At 42.5% G+C, this 17,602-nt stretch overlaps 2 protein-coding genes across 8 annotated transcripts in view; one reads left to right on the top strand and one right to left on the bottom strand.

Annotated features, from left to right (window-relative positions):
* Window positions 1-1,259, top strand: part of mybpc2b (myosin binding protein Cb) — a 28,587-nt gene extending 27,328 nt beyond the window's left edge. For all 6 annotated transcript variants that reach the window (XM_012863123.3, XM_021316803.2, XM_012863122.3 and 3 more), the window contains 3 exons: window positions 61-197; window positions 638-824; window positions 1,113-1,259. In XM_012863123.3, the coding sequence (XP_012718577.2) occupies window positions 61-197; window positions 638-824; window positions 1,113-1,138 (350 nt within the window). In that variant the 3' untranslated portion in view covers window positions 1,139-1,259. The remainder of the gene's footprint in view (window positions 1-60; window positions 198-637; window positions 825-1,112) is intronic.
* Window positions 1,180-14,627, bottom strand: acp3 (acid phosphatase 3). 2 transcript variants are annotated; one of them, XM_036141709.1, is made up of 12 exons: window positions 14,428-14,627; window positions 14,218-14,333; window positions 10,712-10,807; window positions 9,890-9,976; window positions 8,787-8,942; window positions 8,423-8,521; window positions 4,568-4,663; window positions 3,553-3,685; window positions 3,179-3,261; window positions 2,981-3,060; window positions 2,506-2,687; window positions 1,180-1,592 (listed from the first exon to the last, which is right to left on the bottom strand). In XM_036141709.1, exons 2-12 carry the CDS (start codon window positions 14,305-14,307, stop codon window positions 1,483-1,485), a joined length of 1,212 nt encoding a protein of 403 aa, XP_035997602.1. In that variant the 5' UTR covers window positions 14,308-14,333; window positions 14,428-14,627; the 3' UTR covers window positions 1,180-1,482. The 2 variants fall into 2 exon arrangements, with proteins under 2 accessions (XP_035997602.1, XP_021172479.2); XM_021316804.2 differs by having other exon boundaries at window positions 2,981-3,087; window positions 14,428-14,624.
* Window positions 14,628-17,602: the final 2,975 nt, after the last annotated feature.

Genomic DNA, 17,602 nt, shown 5'->3' with positions numbered 1-17,602 from the left:
TCTGTGAACAGAGTAAACAGAGTTCTCTGCAACAGACCTTTTTTTTTTTATTTACCTCAGGCCTGGAGCAGAAACAAACTTCCTACAAGGAGATGGACATGGCCTGTGCACCCAAATTTACTCAGCCCCTGGTGGACAGATCTGTTGTAGCTGGGTACAGCACTGCAATCAGCTGTTCTGTGAGAGGCTTTCCCAAGGTACACCAGCTGGATAAAATGAAATAATCTGAAGACTTTGTAAAAATATCCATATCCTTTCAATCAATTTTATCACATTACAACCATAAACTTCTACATGTTTTTGTGACACAGATCAAATTAGTCTATATTTGTTCAGTGGCATGGGAAAAAACAAACAATTATGATACACCTAAATAAAATGCAGTGAAACCAAATGTCGTCTAATTGTTAGATGACTTCTAATTAATAATTAGTGATTAACTGCTGTGATTCATCATGCTGCGGGGTTGCCGTTCCTCGGCAGGCGCAGGATTTAGATCAATTGATGTGTTAGAGTGGCCCAGTTAAAGTCTGGACTCCTGATTAAAGACATTGATGTTTGTGGTTGGAGTGTAAATAAAATATTTAGATACATTTAAGCCAATCCATTGCATCTTTTACATTCCCTGCATCTTCAGCCTAAGATCGTCTGGATGAAGAACAGAATGATCATCGGTGAGGATCCCAAGTTTTTGATGCAGAACAACCAAGGGGTGCTGACGCTCAACATCCGCAAGCCGGGCACTTTCGACGCGGGCAAATACTCCTGCATGGCGGTCAATGACCTGGGTCAGGATGAAGTGGAGTGCAAGCTGGATGTCCGAGGTAAGGGCAAAAAAAAGATGGCTGCAAGCGTAGGAGTGGCTTATTTATTGCAAAACGGCCATTAATTATTGTCAGGAAAGTGCTGGGCTTCGTTATGATGCATATGTTCAAATGTCAACCCTTATGGCCCCAAATTAGACATGTCATCTGGATCTTATACCTGCACCTGTATTTTTACCAAACTTTAGGCATCACACTAGAGTAGATGCTTCCAGGAGACAAACACATGAGTCACAAGCAATCATCACTTTCATTTAGAAGCTGAAGTGTGCTCTTTCTGCTCCGCAGTGGCCACAGACCCGGATAAAAAATGAGGAGCCGAACAGCGGAGGGTGTGAAATCGCATGAGCCAAACTGCAGATGTAGAGTGAATGTCACCATGAGGGATACAAGTTATTACGAGTGATTCAAATAAAGTTTATTGATGATCTGCAACACAGTTGGTTTATTTCCCGTTGCATCTTATTTCTGTTTACATTTCTCAGGTATATTGTGCATTTGTTGGCTCATTCAGACGTCAGATTCATAAGATGAGAAAAAGAGCTTCTAAACTCATCCCAAAGTGTTTAGATGCTTAAGTACAGAGTTACCGGGGCAGTAGCCACAGCTTGGAAGCATGCTTTTGTTATTTTTGGCACATATTTGGTGGCTCTCTGCTCTACACGTCCCTGGAGTAGGACGCTCTCCGCCTATGGACTGCCACCACTATGCTGAGCAACAGCGCCACTGCCAGGAGACCCACCGCCACTGCAAGAGCTGTAATGACGCCTACAAGAGACAACAGTTCATGTTAGGTGTTAAACATTTCTTTAAACACATTTTGGCTAAACAAACAGATGAAATGCTACAGAAACAGATAAAGCATTCATACTCCTCGACTTTTTGTCACTATATTTTCATTAGGATTTTATGATACAGACCAAAACAAATTAATACATGATTGGGAAGTGAAGAGAAGGTGATCTCTGAACCACCTTTCACTGAAATTATTGCTGCTAATCTGTTAGGAGACCCACTTTGCTCATCCTCAGACCAAAAAGGTTCCCTGGTTATTTGCTGAACAGCTCAACCTCAGTCAGATTTGATGGCAGGAATCACATTTTAAGTCTTAAAAAGATTCTGAATTGGATTTGGCTCTGAATTTTGAGTTGGTCGTGGCCATGCTTCTATTTAAAGCTTCTAGTGTCGCTCTGGCTGTATGTTCAGGGTGGTCGTCCTGCTGGGAGGTGACCCTCTGCCCCAGTCTCAGATCTTCTGCAGACTTTAACAGGTTTTCTTCCACAGTTTTCTTGGATTTAGCTCCCTCCATCCTCCCATCAATGCTGACCAACTGTGGTTTTCCTTCTGAATGAAAGCATGGAGGATGCTGCCACCGCCATGTGTCACTGTGGGGATGCTGTTTGCTTAGTGATGTCGTCTAATTAACCTCTAAGGCCTTTACAAAACAAGTTCATTTATACTCAGATGCTAAGAATTATAAATCAAACACAAGTGGGTTCCATTTATCTATTAAGTGACTTCTAAGGACAGAATCATGGAGGATTTTCCATCCACTTTAAAGTTAGGCACTAGTTTCTGTTGTTGTATAACATACAATGTCTTGTTGTAATGTGAGTTGTAAATTATTGACTTAATCCGGTTTTGAGCAACATTAAACGTCAGTGGGGAAGGGACCCTGTACCTGTGCTTGACAGCCTTGTCCTGAAGCCGCACTCGACCTCCCGTTCCTCCGGCATCACGTCCCGCAGCAGCTCGGTGAACGTGGACAAAGGACAGGGGTTGACGCCGTTGCATCCCGGCACAGGGTTGGCGTGGGGGTCGGACGAGGATTCATTACGGTAATGCAGCTCCACTGAATAGGATCTGGGTAATTATGAGCATGAGAAGAATAAGATGACACACACTTGTGGGAAGTGTTATGTAAATGGACTTTGCATTCTGTGCTAATTCGGCCAGAGCGGCTCTGGATAGATGCCCAGCTTCCATCGGACTGAAGAGTAAAATATATATAAATATAAATTTTTGTTCATTCAACTAAAAAGAAGAATGCAATAAATCAAAATGCTGTGCGTGTGTGTGTACATCTGACCTAGATAGCGTACTTGAATATGCAAATAGCAGAGCGCATGAAGCCCAGACTGGAAGGAAGTCATTACCCATCATACTCCTGGTAGAACTCAAAGAGTTGACAGGCAGCGTAGGGAGGAAGGAGCCCGTTGTAGATGTCCAGAGCTGCCTGGAGGGTGATGAGTGTGGAGTCATGCTAGGATAAGTGCAAGCAATAAGGATGTGAGGGGATGCGAAACAGCACTTTGCGACACGGATAGCGAGTTTGTGTAAGACGATGGACTTACGGCTGAGTACAGAATGAGTTTGAGCGCGCTGCCGTGCTCCACGGCGCTGGAGAAATTCCTCAGGATGGCGTTTAGCAACACCCCTGGTAAATGAGCACAGAGTCAACAGTGCAAATTAATTTTCTGCAGACACCAACGCGATCCTTTTGACCCTACTGAGCCGCGTCTCTTGGCATTGTCGTCTTTGTCCCATTAGCACATGCGTGCAAGCATTCCTCCGGGAGACCCAGAGCTGCACTCCAGATCGTTTGAGGCAAAAACAAAGCCTCGGCCAGCAGCCACATCGGATGCACAGCGCTTTTTTTTCCCCCCTCCCCGTAACATTTTCCTCCCAGCTGTTCTGCAAATAAACAGACAGTAATGTGAATTCCCACCTCCCGAGAGCCTGGCCTTCTCTTTTCGCTTGTGACTGAGGATGCTGTACGTGACCTCAAAGGATGCTATCCTCCTCAGGGTGTCCAGGACGTCATGGGTGGCCCAGCGAGGGAGAGTCAAGTTATGGATCCTCTGTGCAAGAGAAAGGAGCGCTCATTACCCTGTTATTAATCACATGGCCATGAAAAAAAACGAGACAGCGATGGGGCTTAATGTGCTGGATTACATTGTTTCTGTGATTCCATCTATTTTTAGATTAGAGTAGGAAGGTAACAGATGCTCATTTTTGCAAGTGTGAATGAGCGTGTTTAACCTGGCCCAGAAAGCATCCATGTCACACAGCTTTAATTACTATTTCTCCATACATTTAAGTCTGTTTAAGTCTAAATATGAAATATCTTCCCACATCTATTAAGGAAATGATCTTTTTACCATCGTATCTAGCTCTGGGTCTAGGAGCAGGTTCCCGATCATGATTTACCGCATATCTGGTTGAAACTTGAATTTTTTTAAAAACATTTTTCTCACATCTCTACTACAGACATCAGCATGGTGTGGGGAGATTTTCTTCAGATCTGCACAGAGCAGTGAATAACTGTGCAGTACATTGTAAAGGACACCTGGTTTTCTAACTTTGTTTAATAAAATTGTTCAAGCTGTTTAAAATTTCCTTTGGTAGATCTGCAGATGCTTCATATTCTTGCTATTTTTGACTGAGGAATTAAAGAGCTCCATGAGATGCTTAAAGTTTAAAGCACTGGATTAGTAAAAAAGAGATTAAAATTAAAGCACACCAGACATTTTTATCTGTAAAGGGTATAATTTTTCTTCCACAACTTTGCGTTGGTCAATTGAATGAAATCGCTATGAGATATCTTCAAGTTTGCGGTTGTAACGGGACAAAGAGTGTCACGGTTACATTTCAAGGGGTGTTGTTGCTTTCACAATGGATTTTACCTGAATTTAAAAACATGACGATAACCACAAGTTTGTGTAGTTTGCTGAGGAACAAACCTGACAGCTGAGCGTGTCGTAAACCCTCCAAATTTTCTTTCCCACCAGTCTGGACACCGGGTAGCCGGTGTGGTTGGAAAGCCCCTCCACAAACCTCTGCGAGACAAACAGGAGAACTTTGATCAACACCGAACTCCTGACACTTCTGTGGATTGTGTCAAATCCACTGAGGATCAAAATACTACATACAGGCTGAAATATACACATACACCCACAATGTTTGGTTAAATGCTACTGAGCTGTACCTCGACCACAAGCTTTGTGAAGCCATCAAAAGCCTCTGAGACAATTCTGACTGGAAATCTCACCAGGATTTGTGATGAAAATGGTAAAATTGTGAAATGGAATGAATTTAAACAGCACTTCTCTAGTCTAACAGACCTCCCTAAGTGCTTTATGCTATTGCCACATTCACACAATAGCGCTCGCTAATGCTAACACCTGGCTAACACCGGGTCAGCTATAGCTCTGTCTGAGTTTTGGTCCAGATTTCCATCATCAGGGGATCCGGATCGGGAAACAACTGGCTGCTTTCATTTAAAGCGACTCCTTCAACCTCCACTGCAACTTGCAGGCGAACGCACGGACCTGCCAAACGTTTTCTGGAGAAAAGTTTTACGATCAAACAGCAAAAGATTCAGCTGTTTGGCCACATTGATTAAAAAAAAGTGTGCTCGACAGAGCCAAGAGAAGACTTCAAAACCCACAAATACGTTGTTAACTGTCAGATATACGGAGGTGCTTGTCGAACCTCTCCTCAAATCAGCAGCCAGGCGGCTGAAACCTGAACATACTGGGGCGTTTCAACGGGGCAATGATCTCAAACGCACATCAAAATCGGTTTTGGAATGGATTAAAAAGATGAAACTGATGGCCCCGAGCTGTTCAAAATGTTTTCACTAAGCTTAAAGGTTGGATCTGTACCAGCAAATTGAAAGGAGAATAAGAACAGCGCTCAGATATTCAGCCAGAATCCCAGCAGAAGCTTGTTGATGGATGCTAAAAGCATGTTCCCTTGACGCTACTTGCTGAGAGACGTTTATCCAAATATTAGCGGTGGTGTATGTGTGAATCACAGAAAATTCCCAATAAATTCAACCCAAGTCTTTAATATGGCTCAGGCCTTAACAGAGTACATACATTTTACCATATAAAACCTATTCTTACTTCTGAATCTTCTACTATGTGATTTCCTTTTACATTTCTGTGTCATGCATGTTTCTATGACCCATATTTGTAGCTGCAAATCTAATTATATTAAATATTCTTGTTCTAAAAGGAACAAACTTAAGTTGTGAGAAGTGTCTCCACCCGCACGTACCTTGCAGGTACAGCAGAGGGTGTTCAAATTTAACACGAGCGGCTCTGGCCCGATCTCCAACACCTCCTTAGCAAGCAGCGCATGGGACTCGGTTTAATTAAAACTGTTTCATTGTAATTCCTTATCTAATTTAATCCAACCGTTAATTAGTGTCTCTGAGAATGTGAGAGAAATTGCACTGTGCAGCTTTTTGTAGGCACCGGAGTCACCGTGCCTGAGAAAAATCAGTGAGAGGACACGATGTCTGGTGCATAACTAACACATCCAGTGGAAGTGCTGATTGTGTTGGCAGCAGCCACTGTCAACTGCATGTTTTTCACCAAAATGCGGGATTTGCTGTGTTTGCCTCTTTACGTGTCAAATAGTACAGAAGCAGCCAAAATCGGGGGAATAGTATTTAACAGGAAATACAGCAGGATTTCTGTAGATCTGTTCTGAAACCAGTGAGCACAAGTCACAAGTTGGCAGGGACATGGCTCGAGATAAGTGTTGGTGAATACAAGAACAAAGGGGGATGACCTTTATAAGGGGGAAACAGACTATGGAAATAATCTGGTATATAAATTGTCCAATGCAGGTTAGGTAAATTCCAGCATATCTTTGATACAGGGCACAATTCAACAGACATGAGAAATATACCTTCTGTTTTTAAATTCTTGGTTTATGGGAGTTTTAAATTCCTGTGGCAGCTAGCTTTGATGCAATGCTAATGCTAATGCTAGCTCCCATGTAGCCCGGATCAACAATCAGAGATTCAGATTCAGCTTTGTTTCATTTTATTCCCACTCCTTTAACAACTGAAAATAGAACCAGTGCTGAGGATTTTAATGGCCATATTCACTCTCCACCCAGGGGGCCACTTCTTGTCGGGCACCAAGAAATGCACTCGAAGGGCATTTAAGGAGAAGTCCGGTCATATTCAGAATTCAAACTTCTGAAAGTACTTTAAATATAAAATAATTACATACTGTTCAATAAATGATAAGTTATTTGAATTAAGAGTAATTTTCATTTGAATGTGCTTTACTGGAGACATCCATGTTGGTCAAAGAACAGTACTGCCACCTCCCAGTTTGTGACGTCATGTCGAGCAAGTCCCAACGCTCTATCTGATGTTTTGTCACCACGCGCTATTAAAGATGGCGACGACCAGTGCAGTATGCGAAGCAGAGAGTAATTTATTTAATAGCGACGGCGATGGGAGTTCTGTGGATTTATCGTCATCATTTGATAGCGATTTGGAATATATGGAAGACTTTCTTGATAGCAACCTGACTTTTGATAAAATACAGCCATACCAGTTTGAGCTGAGGAGACCAAAAAGGGATGATGTGAGTGGAATCTGTCGGCTGCGGCTGTGGTGTAGCGGAAAGGTCAAATAACTAATGTTTTTTTTTCACTTTTACCCGATGTATTGCAACTTCCAACTTCCATGCACGTGGGCATTGTTGCTTTAACAATGGTTCTCGCGAATTTCAGTGGTGAAGTCCTCTGGAAATCCAAAATATTGATGAGCGCAGATGTGTATAATAGTTTCTTTTGAATTTGCTTGTAAAGCGTGGAAAATGACCCTCGGCTTACCGCACCGTGACATCACTTCTAGAAGACGTCAGGAGTGAGGTATTACCATATTTGGTCATTAATGGCTGCTCCCAGACTCTGATCGCGACGACAATTAATACTTTTATTTTTTTTACTGATTAATGCTACATTAATTAAATCACAGCGAAAGTATTAGTTTTAGGTATAGCTAATGATCGATTAATTCTTCCTTGCTGACCGGACTTCTCCTTTAAAATAAAAAAAGGAACGTATGTCTGCTGCACCCCAGACAGGTTGTCTATTGCTTATTTACATGGCTTCATGGTTCAGAAAGTACTAAGTTACAGTAAAACACATTTTCTGTGTTCTGTAAGGAGTCTGGACTGAATTTGCACATCTCTATAGAAATTTAAACTGAGCAGAGTTTTTTTTTTTTTTTTTTTAAAACACAATTAGAGATTTGTGAAGCCTTTATCTATGAAATCTCACCAAAAAGGAGCATTTTTAAGACGTTCTTCGCAATTGGACCTTATTGGATTTAGTGAAGTGTGAAAAACACGGCATACTGTTTCAGCCTTAACCGAATTATGCTACAACAATTAAAGACGCTTCACAACACAGTTTGTGTTTCGTGAAGCTGTTGCTCTGTTTGTGAAAAGTGGAGCTTCTAGTTTCCCAGAAACCGTTATTAAAAATCCCTCCTTTCTTTGTCTTTCTGTATTGACCGTACCTTGCTGATTTATTCAAACTGCCAGAGGTTTTTCATCTTAGTTCGCACTGAAACCAAAAACTTTATTGTATTGGGATTGATTCTAAGATGGTGTATCAGATAAAATCCCAGTAAAATACATAAAAATCTGAGGCTACGGTGTGTCAAAAAGACACAGACAGACAGACAGACAGACAGACAGACAGACAGATGGGTTGTATATGGGGCAGCAGAAGGAGGGGCTCGCCCAGGACCAGTTTCTGATTTTTGTGGTCCCTCCTACCTGGTGAGCCCGGAGGAACCTCTGGTAGGGGGCGCTCTCAAAGGTCTCTGTCATCAAAGCTCTGAACCTTGGACAGTCTTTGCCTGGGGACTTCAACAGCTTGAAAAACAGGGAATACAAGGGTGAAAATAAAGAAAAGTTAGAGCAATAAAAGTGTATTTATTGTAAGCTGTGCAAGTCTTGTGAGCATAAATCTACTTTCCATTTTAAAACAACAGGGCATCTGGCTGTGAGGTCCGCAGATGAGGTGAAACACCGACAGCCGTGTGAAGCCAGGGACCCGACTAAATTTATGCAGGGTTTGTGTACAGCTGTGCGCGGCTGCTGGATGAAAAGGAAATATTTATTTGGCTCAGCAGCCCACCTTATCCTGGGCCCTGGGGACGGTGTGCACGGGAATTGGCCGCCACAGTAACTGGGGCATGATGGGAGGCGGGCGTCTGGTGGGGGGGAACATCCCGGCGAGGCAGGCCTGGGCGCTCATCAGAGTTCGGTCGTAGTCAGTGCTCCGGACGTATATCTGGTTTAAAGGTGGAGGAAACGTGCCGTTAAGGAGCGTCAGAATTATTTTCATATTAAAAAAATAAAACTACAACCACAAGCTTAAAATATATTTATTGTAATAAAGTTTATGTCATTTTCCAAGAAGAAAAGTGACAATCATATGCACCATCTTTGCACTGATTTATGCAGGTCAGCAGAGCTAACATAAAGAGGAAGAAAGGGGAATAAATGCGAGGAGGAGGGAGGGAGATCCGTCTCTCTGTGATCTCCTCTGACACGAGCCTTTGCTCGTCTCTATCCCTCTTTCACTCCGTGTCAGGTTTTTGTACACAGTAAATCCCACTGATAAGCCCGGATGCTCCTGTGACACCGAGAATCCTTCTTTTTTCCCCTCGTTTTGTGAAATTAAAGCGGACATGGCAGCACAGGGGGAAAGTGCAGTACAAGCTGACAGAGACTCGGAGGCAAATTACCCGCGACAGGTACTGGGAACGGTTGTTATTTTCATATTAATTAGGTTATTTTAAAATGGGAGCGAGGGATGGGTTAGGAGACAATAAGAGGGATAAAATAAGGCGGATAGAGCTGGTGAAGGCCAACCGAAGCAGAAATCACGGCCTCATAATGACAGTTTGCTGAGCCTGCAGCCCCACTGAACCTAACACGCTGCCAAGTGGATACTGTACAAACTGTAGAGCCCAGGGGCAGCCGTACACCCCAGGTTTCAGCGTGTAACAAGGCCACGGCAGCGATACGGCCACAATGTGTCATGCTCGTTAAGTTGCTGCATGTAGTGCAGCCATTGCAGATGGCGATGACACGCAAAACTTGTCGCATGTTGCAGCAAGAGCGCACATGACAACACGGATTCAGAGATACGAGGCAGTTCAGATAACAGAGCGAGGCGGGAAGGGGGGAAACAAACCGAGCAGGATTTAAACGCATCCGAGGAATCACACACACCTCCTTGTTGTTGAAGTCCTCGCCGAGGAAGTCGGCATAGCGCCTGCGTAGATATCTCCCCAGCTCAAACTGCTGTTTCATGCCCAGCTGAAAGAAGGAGAAGGCGGCACCGTTGGTTCTCTCGAAGAGCACTGGGTCTATGTTGAAAACTGCTCATTTTCTGATGTCATAAAATAAATATTTGATGATAGGACATACAACCATCCTCACACTCACCTTTAGAGAGAGCAATTAACCTGACAGTCATGATTTCGGACTGCGGGAGGAAGCTGGAGTACCCAGAGAGTGTCCGTGCACACAATGGGAGAACATGCAAGCCCCATGCAGAAGGGCTGGGATTTAAACCCACAACCTTCTTGCTGCAAGGTGCCAGTGGTACCAACTGCACCCACAAGTAAAATGCAACACTTGAAAATCAATTGCATAAAGAATTTTGTCAATAAATTTCCAGATCCAATAATTATTATTGCCTTAAATTAATGTTGGCTGATCTTTGCAGCGGTTAGAGTAATAACTTTTTGTCTGTTTTAAAGAACAGCTATGAGATCATGTCACGCTTTTTTTTTTTTTGATATATCTGTGCCAACACTGTGCTGCCGTAAAATTGAGCTGCTTCTATTCAAGGTCATCATCATTCTGGGAGACTCTCACACCGGCCCACACCTATTCTGCAGTTTGTTTTTTGCTGTGTTCAAGTTTTTCCCCCTGGGCGGTTACAGCATTCTACTCTTCACACTCCTTAAAAAAAAACGAAAGTTTGGTTTTGGGTTGCAACACGCTTAAAAGAACAGCGACACGGGGACGCAGAGAAAGTCCATTCACCTCGGTGAGCTGTCCGAAGCCCTGAGCCCACACTTCCTCCCCGTGTGGATCCCTGGGGTACGACTCAATAGGAGATCGATCGCCGTGTCGGAACACCTTAAAAGTCAGAACAGATTATATTGCATGAATTCAGACGTCGAGCTGCTGGCCCTGTGCTCATCATGCCCTCTACTTAAAGGAGTAGTCTCCCTGAGAAGTCAGTCATAAACAGAAACTCCTAATTGTAAACAGATCCGTCCAGATTTAAGGCGCACACAGACGAGTCGTTTGGATGACACCGGATCAACAGCATCGGTGTTATTAACCTGAAGACTCGCCTTGCTCAGGAGGGACCTAACCCTGTGTTACATCTTTGAAAACATCTGATGAGCTGCTGTTCAAGACAAGCCCACAATTTAGAAATAAAGCGAGTGTAAACCTCAAATAATAGGGTGGAGAACAAATGAGCCGAGTTGAACCTGCAGGATTAACAAAACTTCACACGTTTAAGAGCAGAAGATTAATCTTTAACCTTCAAAGTGAACGTAACGAGCAAAATGCTGCACCCCATCCTGTGCACGTTCATTAACGGTGCATTTATGTTATATATTCTACGACAAGGTCACATATGATCTCACAGGTTCACCTTTATATGCGTTAAAGCATTCGATGATTTTAATGTAAAACCTCTGATGAATATTTAAAGGCTTGCCTGCGTGTTGTCCTCCGTCTCTCAGAGTGGGCTTCTGCAGGCTGCTATCGCCTGCCGCCCTTTTGCTTTCTTCAGTTTACCTTCATGTACTCGCAGGCATGTCCTACACGGCTTTGCTTTTACTGGGGAAGTGGGAGGAAGGTATTTTATTTACTGGACATGTTTTTCATGTCCGTGTGCTTGTTTCTAAGTTGGCATCTTGCAGCGCAGCGCAACATAACCTCGCATGGAGTTTATCGACTAATCCATGGCCAGCACGGATATCTCAGATTGTATTTTTGTACATCACTACTTAATAATGTTTAATTAATTATGTTTTTGTTGTTGTTGTTTTTTTCAACTTTGCTTTTCCTATTAGGTAAAAACTAAAAAGAAATATGCTGTTATTGTTTTTCAGCTTTGGCTTAGTATGGGAAAAAGAAAACTGGATGTTGGGAAAAATTATATCAAGAATTTTCTTATTTTTCCGTTTTCTAAAGAACAAAAATATAACAGTGTATTATAGTTATTTTTTATATCTAAATTGTAGGCTTTGTAATTGAGTTGCCAAATCACACCCTGACTAACTTTTTACACTTCAGTGCTTTAAATGCACAATCATTTAGAGTAAAAGTTCTATTTCAGTCTTTCAATAACTTTAACTTCAGGTTGAACTGAAACACTACTGCTATTTTTTTCCCTTTGTTTTACTTTTTTGCTATTTTTTTTATTTTACAATGGTACCAAAGTTACACAAACTTTGCTTTTATACATCTGCATTTATTGCATGGTCCTCAGGTCCTTGTCTGAGAAGTCAAAGAGATCGAAGTTAGCCCAGATGGCAACAAAGGCAGTAAAAAAAGCAAAGTAAGGAGCCAGTTTCAGCATCGGATTTTTCTGTGAAGCCGACAGATAATGAGGATCAACTATCATTCCAACAATTTATCATATTTTGTACTCAAATGTCCAGACAGGAAAAAGCTCATATTTTTAGTTAGGAATTTAAAAACACAGCCAGACTGTTTGGAGGTTGCCTCGTGTCTCTAGTCTCAGAGTTACTAAAAAAAAAACACTTATTATTGTGCATTTTCCCTAAAATTAAGGAAAAAAATGAATCAAATTATATTTCAGATGAGAGGAAAAGACCACATTTCATTATTTAAAAAGAAAATCCATGTGTTGATTTACATTTCAAACCTCAGTGAAACAGATTTAAAACATTTTTCTTTTATGAAATTTAAGTGAAAGTATTTTAATGACCTTGTACCTTGAAACGTTTAACAGGAAATCACCTCAGGTAATGCTTTCTATTAGCAGATTATGCATTGTTAGGTGTTTTTTTTTCTGAAATTATATTTACAGTTGCTTACAGAAGTGTTCATACATCTTAAACTTTTCCTAATGCTGTTACAACAACAAACATGAATGTACTGTTTCACTGGGACTATAAATATAGGAGCAGCACAAAGGAGGGCTGTGAAAAGGCGAGAAAACGATGCCTGCGTGTAGCCCCCCTTTAACCTGATTCCCCAAAATAAATTCCTTCATGACCATTTAGGAGGCCTAATTGTAAAGCGGGTCCATGAATGGGAACATTTGCAATACGCTGCACAAAGAGTCTGGAGAGTTTTCCGGCAATCCTGTGAGATCACTGAAGACCTTTCAGTGCAAAAAGGCAGAAAAACACCAGGGGTGACTCAGGGAGACATGTTTTCATATGGGGTTAAACTTTAAAGCTCATAAACACAAAATGTTTATGAAAAACATATTTTTTTTTATATATATATATATATATAAATATATATATATATATATATATATATATATATATATATATATATATATATATATATATATATATATATATAATATATATCTATATATATATATATCTATATATATCTCTCTATATATATATCTATATATATATCTATATATATCTATATATATAAGATAAGATAAGAGATCTTTATTGGTCTCACAATGGAGAAATTCACTCGTCACATCGGCTCATACAAGAAGGTGCAGAGCAAGGAAGGAGCATTGAGTTATATACCATGAATCTTCATATATACAATGGATCAAAAACAATACCAAAAAAAAAAAAATAAAAAGAAATAGGAATGGGCATATATATATATATATATATATATATATATATATATATTTAGATATTTATATATATATAGATATCTATATATATATATATATATATATATATATATATAAATATCTAAATATATATATCTAAATATATAAATATATCTATATATATATATATATATATATATCTATCTATATATATATATATATATATATATATATATATATATATAACTATATGAAAAAAAAAAAAAATATATATATATATATATATATATATATATATATATATACGGCAAGATTTTTAAATCTGTCTACTGCTTGAAAAGGATACATGACTGTTTTTGTGTGCAGTGTCTCCTTAAGTAATTCAACTGTGTACGGAAGTGTTACATAAAGAGGTTTATGAACAAAGCCGCTGTGTCTGGGAGAGATACGCTTGCCGCTGTCTGAGGCTAGGCTCAAAGTAATCCTTTGTGATAAAAGTGTAAATAAAATAATACTCACTGGGCAGAAAATGGCAGCGTAATCAGCAACAATGCAAATCAAAGCAGGCTGTCAGATTATGTTAAAATCACGGCGTACAACAAACAAATGATATCAGTAGCGCCATGCAAACATCTTGTGTGTGATGTATTACATGGGAAAGTAAAATAATAAAAAAAAGGAAAATAAGAACATATGTCACGATTGTGGATTTGAAGCCATGGGGGAAAGAAAGGGTTTCACTCACAGCAACGACAAACTTCAGCTGCCGGGACTCGGCCAGCCAGACGCAGCAAAGGAGGAGGAAACATCCCAAACTCATCTGAAACCTGGGCATCGTGGCGACGTGTGAAACGCTGCTTCCTTTGAAAGTAAGAGAACAGAAATTATTGGACAGGAAAATCATTTAGAAAGCATACATAAACACATCTAAACAGAAATAAAAATGTGTGCCTACCTCAGGACTCCTGTGAACACATCCTGCTGTTTGTGTCAAATACTTCACAGAGAAGCTGCTCTGCATCCCACATCTTCTACATCAGGCCTGCAGGCTGTCATTAAGCCCTCGTTTGGTTGAAGTTAGGCAGAGCTTTTATAGTCCTCCTACCTGACCTCATGTTTTCGTCCCTCCTCCGTCAGAACCTTACCGTCCTACACCGTGTCCTCCGTGTCCTCCGTGACCCGAGAGACACCTTTGACAGATCTGAGTCAAGAGTTTGATTTGAAGGGAACAAGTTTGGCCCCTCAGGAAACGTCCGATAGCGCTCTAAACGCAAAGTCACATGTTCTGCATGGCGATCTGTGTTTGCATCACAACGACACAGAAATGTGGAAAACTGCTGACGTGTGCACCTGACTTCATGCGCTTCATGACTTCTGTCAGGTAGAAAACACACACATGCACTCCTGGCCACAAATACTCATTAAAACGTCAGCCGCTGCGGGTTTGCCCAAAATTACAGGGCCCGGGGTGTTTTCCCTTACTTAGCGTGCGTTTATAACTATGTGCCGGTATCAAAGCAGCTTTGTGGGATATACAATGAGATTACTGAGTGGGACGATTTATAACGTCATGTGTAAGACAGGCAGGAACGAGTGATTTAGAAAATACGGGAGACCAGATAGAGAAAAAGATTTGACTAAACGTCCCAGAAAATGATAGGAAATGAAAATTAAAGTAAATATGAGTAAATCTAATATGAGGAATGCCCTGACAGCTTAATGTGTGAAGGCCTTTCTATGCAGGAGGAGTTTAGAGCCGACGGACCTCCTGAGGACAACCTGGACTCAGACGCCTCGATAGCTCCGTGCTGACTCGTCTTGCTGTTAATACCTGCGAAGACAGCAGGTTACACAAAGTCCAAACTTAGCTACGGTAAACTTTAGGGTTTAAAACAGTTTTGTTAGCGTACGTTTGGTTAAAAAAAAGGCAAGAGGAAAAACTTTTCACACTTTTCCTGGGTGTGTTTTAGTTCATTTGCTTAAGCAGACATGCCAGTTATTTTATTAGGACATTTAGTGCTATAAAAAAAAAAAAACATATTTAAGCATTTTTTCTGTCACATATAAATGTTTCAGGTGGTCAAACTAATTTTAATGTCAGACCCAGATACCCTGAGAAAATAGAAACAGCACTTTATAAAGGATGATTTATTTTATTAAATTAAAAAAAGCAACAGACACCAACCTGCCCCTTAATGAAAAAGTAATCACTCCCTAAACCTAGTAGTTGGTTGTTCCGCCCTTAAATGCAGCAGCTTCTGTCGAGTATTTGTGATGACAGGCACTGGGGAGGGATTTTGGCCCACTCCTCTTTGCAGAATCGTTGTTATTTTGCTTCATCAGTGGTTTTCTGAGCATGAAAGGAGTTTTTAAGGCGATGCCGCAGCACCTCACTCAGATTCCAGTCACACCACCGTCATGTTTGACCGTCTGTTAGTTTGAACCAACGTAGGCCTGTCTGTTCGCTTTGGTCAGCCGTGGTTTCATCCTTGGAAGTCTCCCATTTTAGGCCCAGTCTGTCACTTTTGGTTGACCTCTGGCCTTAACTGAGACTTCTGTGGTCTCCAGAGCTTCAGGTGTCTGTCCTGACTTTTCTCTAACCTCCTGGATGAGTCGTCAATGCGCTCTTTGAGTCTTTCCAGAGGAATACTCTGTGAAACTCCACACCCTACCATGTCCGTCCCCCTATAACCACCGTGACGAACCGCAGGGCAACGCACCACGTAACAAACTCGTTGCCTTGAACACGACGATGAGCTCTGCGGCCGTAGATCTCTGTCTGACGGAGCTCCTTTGGGAGGTGGCGGAACAACAGAGCAGCATCACGAAGCTGCGTCAGAAATCTCTGAGGGACGTTTTCTGACACCCTGTTGAGTCATCGGCGCGATGCACTACGACTCATCTGAAGACAAAGGTGGGCCCAAACAGGAAGTAGCCTCGGCGCGCCTCAGAAAGCGGCCGCTCCTGCTGCTGTGGAGGTCTCACCGTGTCCATCTGTTTGACCGCTTTCCTCTCCGTCGCAGCAATCCCCCCCCCGCCGACATGTGCACACGCATGAAGGTGGTGGGTGACACAGGTCAGCCTTGCAGAGCCAAACGGCGGTACCGGCGGGTCAGTAAGCCCACCGCCTGCACCCATCGGCGAGGCGACACACAGGTACACACAGACACACGCCATCTGGACAGAGTCCCCCATATGCTGCCGTAACATAATATTAACACAAAAATAAAACCTTTTCATACACACGGGTTCACTGAAGGGTCACAAAACATGGCGCCGAGCTTTCACTCTTTGCAGTCGACCAGAACCCCCCCCCCCCTCCTCCCTCCTCTTTCCTCCTCCCCTCCAGCCGCTGTTGTGTTTTTTTTTTTTTTTTTTATTCTTTGTTTTTGATCACGGATAAATTAATTGTAGTCGTTTCAGGACGGTTGTCATGGCGACCCGGGGGCTGCATGCACGCGGAGGGAGAGACAGGAAGCAGGGAGATAAGACGTGGGCGGGGATGTGACACGCGGTGCGTGTTTGTGGGCCGACACGCGTGCCTCTTGTCCACGCGCGGTGGACGGAGGGCGAGCGGCAACGGGCCCGAAAGGAATGCGGGTCCGGGATCAGACGTGAGCCGCTATGAGTACCGAGGAGATGGGGACCAGAGGGTGGAGGGTGTGGGGGGTGGGGTGGAGGGGGGGGGCTATTTTAGTCCGGGTGTTGTCATGGAAACTGCAGCCTCACTACAAATGGAGACATCCAGAAACGCGCGGCTCGCCCAACAAATGATGTGCGTAAGGCACGGCGTGAAGCGACGCCACGGCCGCGCGACAGTGTGCCGTCTCAGTGGAAACCCACGCACCCCCCCCCCCCCCAACACACACACACACACACACACACACAAACGGCCCTCAGAGCATGACAACTGTGGCATCTTCTTCATCGCAGGGACGGAATATCAATGCGAGGGCGCCCTTTACGTGGAGGTGGGGGGGGCAGAGCAAGAAGAAGTGGCGCCCGTTCCAACTGTCTCTATCAAACAGCCTTTCTCTCCCTTCGTCTCTTTTTTCTCTTTCTCCATCCACCTTCACCTCTGCCTGTCTGCCATCCTTCCTCTCTGCTGCCATCTCCCCCTCTCCAGCGCT

The sequence above is a fragment of the Fundulus heteroclitus genome, chromosome 10, assembly GCF_011125445.2.
Source record: "Fundulus heteroclitus isolate FHET01 chromosome 10, MU-UCD_Fhet_4.1, whole genome shotgun sequence".
Lineage (NCBI taxonomy): Eukaryota > Metazoa > Chordata > Actinopteri > Cyprinodontiformes > Fundulidae > Fundulus > Fundulus heteroclitus.
This window is presented reverse-complemented; position numbering and strand designations above follow the sequence as displayed.